Source organism: Etheostoma cragini, chromosome 18 (genome assembly GCF_013103735.1).
Source record: "Etheostoma cragini isolate CJK2018 chromosome 18, CSU_Ecrag_1.0, whole genome shotgun sequence".
Classification (NCBI taxonomy): Eukaryota; Metazoa; Chordata; class Actinopteri; order Perciformes; family Percidae; genus Etheostoma; species Etheostoma cragini.
In genome coordinates, this window is record NC_048424.1 from 1,107,094 (window position 1) to 1,114,040 (window position 6,947).

General features: G+C 41.5%; 1 protein-coding gene across 1 annotated transcript in view; it reads left to right on the plus strand.

Annotated features, from left to right (window-relative positions):
• The window catches only part of afdna (afadin, adherens junction formation factor a), a 95,983-nt gene that overhangs the window by 55,453 nt on the left and 33,583 nt on the right, over nt 1–6,947 (plus strand). Inside the window, exons 23-26 of the mRNA XM_034900758.1 lie at nt 920–1,021; nt 6,462–6,527; nt 6,622–6,697; nt 6,806–6,840. Of these exons, the coding sequence (XP_034756649.1) occupies nt 920–1,021; nt 6,462–6,527; nt 6,622–6,697; nt 6,806–6,840 (279 nt within the window). The remainder of the gene's footprint in view (nt 1–919; nt 1,022–6,461; nt 6,528–6,621; nt 6,698–6,805; nt 6,841–6,947) is intronic.

Genomic DNA, 6,947 nt, shown 5'->3' on the forward strand with positions numbered 1-6,947 from the left:
ACTATGCAACTTGTTGTTGTGGTTCGTTACCAGCTAGCGTGGAAGAGGCTAACGCACGATGCTAATGTCTTGTTGTGTTGTTGCTTTTTCTGCTACTTTTCTAACGATGATACGGATAAAGTGTGCAACAGGCTCATAGTATTTGTTCTCTGGGCGAAACATAAAGACTCTTTCTCTTTTCCTTTAGAGTAGTGTGCGTTTCCTGGTGTGTGTGTGTGTGTGTGTGTGTGTGTGTGTGTGTGTGTGTGTGTGTGTGTGTGTGTGTGTGTGTGTGTGTGTGTGTGTGTGTGTGTGTGTGTGTGTGTGTGTGTGTGTGTGTTGGGAAAGGCAGGTAAAGAGCATTTTTGCGAACAGCTGCTTGACTTCTCGGTAAACTGGGCTGAGCTCTGTCTTGTTATATAAGTGTGTGTGTGTGTGTGTGTGTGTGTGTGATATTTGCCTGGTAGAGCAGCAGCAGCGAGGCTCCACCTCACTCTGACCATCTGTCCCAGCCGACACTTCACCTCTTGATCGCCGCCACTGTTTCTAACAACACGCTGCAATTAGGAACTCGTGGAGGAATTATTCTGCACTTGGGAACATTTCAGGAATCTTTTTTTAACTATATACTGGAATTTACAGCCTTTTTAATTTTACACAACTGGTTTTACTGTTTTTTTTTCACTAAACCTTTTAAAATGACCTGCAGTACACTTCCTCTACTTCTTGCCACACACGCAAAAATTCCCTTTACTTTTTGTCATCCCTCGTTCCCAGCCGTAAATAGTGATTTTAAACGTAGACGTTCAGCTGTATGGATTACTCCCAGCCTTTGTAATTGAGACGTTCTGGACTTGTCGGTGCACGTTAGCAGGTTGAAGCGCTCTCCGGGATAAAAGAGGTGTGTGTGTGTGCACATTTGTGTGAGTGAGTTTGTGTGTGTGTGTGTGTCCCAGTCTGGACGTCCCAGTGTGAGCTGATCTGGACGACGCTGACGAGCGGCTGCAGCATGTGGTTTTCTGTGGTGGGCAAAAGAGACGAGGTAACAGTGCTGTAATGTATGACTTATCGTGGTATATTTTCTTCCAAGGTTTTGCTCTTGTGTGGTGTTATTTTTGAATGGGCTAAATATAAAAAGGAATTTGAAATGTGGGTGTATGCTTGTGCACATGCAAGCCAGATTAAGATTGTTTGTTCATCTCGCTAATTCCTTGCAAGTCCAGATTCCTTTTAAACGTATTCATATTCTCTTTGTTGCTGTGGCTCCTTGATACAGTGACTTTATTTATTTGCACCCTTCATGGGTGCGTAATGAAGTTGTCTGCAGCTGGTTGAATATTCACACGTGAATAGTAGCAGACCAATGTGGATTTATCATGCACCCTCCGGTGTGATGGCCTCCAGGTTTGTCAGTAGTCACTGTTTGCTTTTAGGGCCAGTCTGTTAATGGTTAAACTGGTTTACGCAGGAGACACAGAGGCAAAAAAACACATTTTGAGCAATGTCCTCCGTAACGTTAAGCCATTTTGTTATTATACTGGTTGTATGTTTTAAGCCCTTGATGGGAAACGACAGCACTCAGATTAATCAGAAAAATACATCTTAGTCTCAATATTCTGGGCTTGAAGGAAGAATAATGAGAAGGAGTCTTTACTTTTTTGATAGCCATAAACCCTGTGACTACTGTTTTTATAGTTAATGAACAAAAAACTCAATGAAACTGTTTGCAGAATACTTTAGTGTAAAAATAGCAGTATCAACCCACAAGAAAAGTCAAATGTCAAGCAGGTCTTGCAGTGATTGATCTGTTTAAGCTCTTTGTCTCCCTCTGTGGAGCCAACCAGTGCAGGAGGTTGCTGTGAGATTTATATCCTTAAAAAGAGAATATAAATCAGTGTTTTGAGTCCCAGTAAAGAACAGAACATTTCCTCTGTAAAGATTTAAACAACTAATCCAGTTTCTCAGACGTTACAATGGTCCATGCAAGAGAGAACTTTCTACCAAAGTAATTAGTAAAGGTCAGAGTAATAGAGAGTAGAGAGTAACTGTTTTGCCTTTTGTGTGCATTTATATACACTACAGTGTGAAATTGCTGAAATTTTGATCTATGGAATCATAGCTAAATGGTAGTTCATAGTCTTGAACTAAAGCACGATGACATGGATTTCCTGGGAACTGTTTCCACAAGGTGTTTGAAGAAGTGTGTGTGTGTGTGTGTGTGTGTGTGTGTGTGTGTGTGTGCTGTGTGTTTTGAAATGTACTAGAAGTGGAACAATAGTATGAGAGAGTTACCCCTGTGAGGACTGTAACAATGGGAGGAAATACCACACACACGGTTTCCTGTGAAGCTGCCGGCAGGAGGTGTTTACAACGTACGTGGAAGAACACATTTGTACATCTTGGCGCTGATTATAAAAGTCACCTTTCATCTTGTTAAAAAACACACTCGCACGAAAAGATAAGTGCACATTGTTGTCGTCTTCTGGTCTTACTAGCTGAAACAATCCCCATGTTAATATATAAGGGTGTTAACAATATTGGGGGGCAGTAGCTCTGTTTTCAACCGGAGGGTCGTGTGTGTGTGTGTGTGTGTGTGTGTGTGTGTGTGTGTGTGTGTGTGTGTGTGTGTGGTGATTACTATCAAAACAGAGTGTAAATTGTAATCCCCACTGGGGATCAATAAACAGTATAAATTAGTGTTATTAAAAGTAGAAGGTCATTGGTTTCTTAGTCATGATGGAAAGGAAAAAGGTTACTGGGTTTGATGTGTTTGTTGTCAGTTCTGCAGTCTGATTGGCTACTGAGGTTATCGGAGGACACTTACACTTTGATGAAACTGCGTTTGAGCCCTGGAGTATCCTCAACTTCCTAGTTTTTACTACAGAAAGGTCGTGCCCAAGTAAAGTGTGAAAATACTGTATGGATTTCTTTCAAGCATGCACACATCATAATTGATCATATTAAAAAGAAGTACATTAGGCAACAAAGGCATCTTGCAATGTTATGTCACTGGTAGAGAAAACACTTAAATGAGTCCTATTGACCAGTATGTAACTACAGTTGCACTTTTACTGATTACACTACGTGTGGTAGAAACAAGCCTATTTTAGGGACCTGTGTATCTTCTACAGCTAAGCTTTTCTGTTTCAGAAAACAACGGCATCAAAGCCTCTACCCACGCAGGTGTCACTTATTTCGGCTGATCCGACATCCTCTCAGGTTAAAGTTGGGTGCGGTTATATACTGCAAATTTTGCTGAAGTCACAGAATTGCATTTACTAAAGAATTATAAAGGTATTAAAAACCATCCTGTCCTAACGGGTGCAACAAATATTAAAATAAGAGTCAAGGAGATGTCAATCACCTAAAGCCTGTACAGTCCTGAGAAGATGTCTAATCCCCTAAAATTAAAGATGCATGTGTGGGTGTGCAGGGCCTTTGAACACCTGTGGCTTCCAAACTGCCTCTTTATGGTTTAGTGGTTTACTTCAGAAAGGCTCCAGAAAGCAGGCTGACGTGTGTTAACATTGTGATCTCGGTGTGTCGCTCACAAGCCTGCATTAGCGGTAGATTTGTGTGTCTGTGGCTCTGCAGTAGAGGTCAGTTTCTCAGCTTGAGTCAGAGAAAAAATGTCACATCACTCTGACTCTGCTGTTCACACAGAAACACTTACAACCCTGTTGAATACGTCTAAGGCTAAGGTTCAGGGATCTTCTGCAGCCAGCAAGCCTTACCTCTGGCAATCAGTAGAAATGTCCATGTTGCTGTCCACACCAAAAGATTCAGTAAATCTGAACATAATTCAAGCTAAACCACTTCAGGTTGTGAGCCAGATTTGTGCCAGTGACAGTATGTGCTTCCTGACATGGGAAGTGTTCAGAATTGGTTATTCCGAGCCATGGCCTGTCAATCAAGCTGACACCATCAGACCGTTCCTCCTCTCAACACAGACCTGGCAGCTTTAAGGTGCGCTTGATTTTTTGTGTCAGTCCACTGTTAAAGAACCAGAGCAGCCCATTAAAACACAGTAAATCACACAGTAAAGTTCTCCCTCAGGTATTCCAGCTATTTCTTCCTAACTAGAGGCATGTACACATTCACAGGAAACAGTTTGTCATGTAGATGTTTTGTTGACAAGCAGTGTCTGTGACATTCATCTGGTTTCACTCGGACTCGCACCCCAACATCAGCTACTTGTTTTAAAGCTTCATTATCCACACACACCTGCTGTGTGTCTACACGTGCACACGTTTGACACGCTCGTGCATCTTTACAGTTCGCCTGTCGATTATCTTCTGTGTTGCATGTGTTATATAAATAATATGAGATTTTTTTCGTATTTTCGTGAGACATATAATCACTGTTGTACAGTAAGATTTCCCAAGCTCCACTCCCATTTCTAGTGAAACAGGCTGTTTGGCCTTTAACATTACCATAACAAAAGCAATCTTCCTGATCCACAAGGCTGATTGGCTGGAAGTGTTGCTGGCAGCGTAGCCTCCCCTCCTTTGACATACCATGTCTGTAAATAAGCTCTACCACTAAAAGAACTTGTTTATCTCCTCACACCTGGAGGCAGTTTCGTTACACCAAGAGCTGGCGAAACAGTGAGAAGGACGTTTACCACGCTCTCTTCAACAGCATGTAAATTAGGTCTCTAATTGCAAAATCCTCCATAAAATCAGATGATCTTTTTTTCTTAAAGAAAAGCTACTTTAAAAGAAATAGTCCTGCCTCAAATGCACACATAACCCATTCTATAGGCATGGTAACGGTTTTGAGTTGGTCTGAAATTTAGTTTCAGGTTACAGCTACTGTACCTTAACAGCTTCCTCTGTCTGTTAACGAGTTGGCTGTGTGCCACAGTTCATCAGTCAATTAATTACCATCAAAGGACAAGAGACTCCGTAACGCAGCTGATGTTCGTTGCACTGAATCCAGCATTACAAACTCAGGTTAATTCAAACAGCAGATGTGCTCGTATTTACATTTAAAGTGCCTTTTTTAAATTCTGTGCCATGATGATGCACAGGACAACTCCTCGTAGCTATTGCCCCTTTAAATTCTTCTGATACCCCTTGCTTTAACTCCCTAAAAGGCCCCTCTGAACACCCTCAGGGGATTCTGGGAATTCCCACAAGTGTCGTTAGAGCCTGATTTGGTGCCCCAAATCCCCCATTCCGGATGTGTGCGTGAAGCCGTGGCTCCATCGGAGACAAGAGGCTCTTTTAATGTCTTCTGTAATGTACAACAGACTTTAAACAGTCAGAGTGATTCAGTGTTCTGCTCTGAACTTAATGTCACTCACAGGAAGTCCGTGCCTGCATGAATCTAGCCTCATTATTACATGTACACGCACACAAAAACCCGGAGTTGAACCATTGTGGGTCAAATAGTTTGCTGGTCTCTGCTTTCTGTCTCTACTGGTGAAACTGGGACACAGATCTGTGGATGAAGAAGGACGTGACAAGCGCTGAATGTGTCTCTTTTCACTCCGTTCACATAGTAAATGAATAGAAAATAGATTTCATGAATAAGCCTTCTGTGAGTTAAATTAAATTGTAGCAACACAATTAGAATTGCAAGTAATTCGACAAAAGCCAAACTCAAACTTTCAACTTAACTCATAACACATTTGGCAGAAATATGTGCCACAATGTGAGAGTTTCTGGATTAATTTAGATGAAGACAACACAAAGCTCATTGTTATTTTATGATAAACTGATCAGTTTGAACCTGGTTGAACCCCGACTTTAATGCACCCGTTTATTCAACAGTTGTTTCCTGCTGCAGGAAAGCAAACAAACAAAGTTCTCATGCAACAAGCCCGTTATTTGTAGTGCAGATAATTATAAAAAAATATATTGAGAAAGCCCACATTAGCCGGTAATTATGAACGAGAGTAATGGGAGTAATTTAAAACAAGAAATGGGGAAACGTATCAGTGTTTGAGCTAGAAATGAACATTTAATTTCTACTTAGTCTTTTTTAAATATGATTTTTTTTCTTCTTTTGATCACATTACAAGATTATCTGTGATGAAATAAGCGTCAATAATTCAATGTCAAATGGGCAAGCTCCATCTGATTATGAACATCATGTGATTTGATCCAAAGCCTGCTATAATCGTCAATGAACTGTTATAAGTCATCAATATACTGTATCTTCACTTGAGACAAACAGTGACGATTATAAAGAAAACATCTTTTTGCGTTCTGGTTCTGCTGTTGCACAGACTTTGAGGATAAACATGTCAAAGAAAGCATGTGATACGTCTGATAACACGCCAGAACTTCACAAGAAAACCACTCCCCCCCACTTCACAAGAAAACCACACACAAGCAGACGTTCTGGTGTGTGTGCGTGCGTGTGTGTGTGTTATGCTTAACTTGCTACTGGATGCCTAAAATATCCTTTGGGATGAATAAATTATCTATCTATTTAGCAATCTAAAGATAGTTTTTTCTTCTCTCTGTCTGTAGGGTGCTGGTCAGGAGAAGCTGGGCATCTACATAAAGTCTGTTGTCAAAGGAGGAGCAGCTGACGTGGTTGGTATACACACAGATACTGCAACCATAACAGGAAAAAATTGAAAAACACACCCACAGTGACCCATTCTTTGGTGTGTTTTTGTTTAAAAAGGATGGACGTCTGGCTGCAGGTGACCAGCTGTTGAGCGTGGACGGGCGCAGCCTGGTCGGCCTATCACAAGAGAGGTAAACACAACGGTCCAAGTACTGATATTTTAAAGTTTTTCTTTGTTGGCTGCAGTGCTCAGAAATCATGCAATGTGATTCCACCTAAACATGGCGTGTGGTGTTTTAAGCCCCCAGCATTGCCTTCCAGGCAGCGCTGGTTAAGGTTAGTTGCCTTGCAGTCAACGGTCGCAGCGCTGCCTAGAAGTCGATTTGGTGTCTTAAAAACACCATCAAGGCCTAAACGTACCGGATGCTTCTGCTGATTTTCAT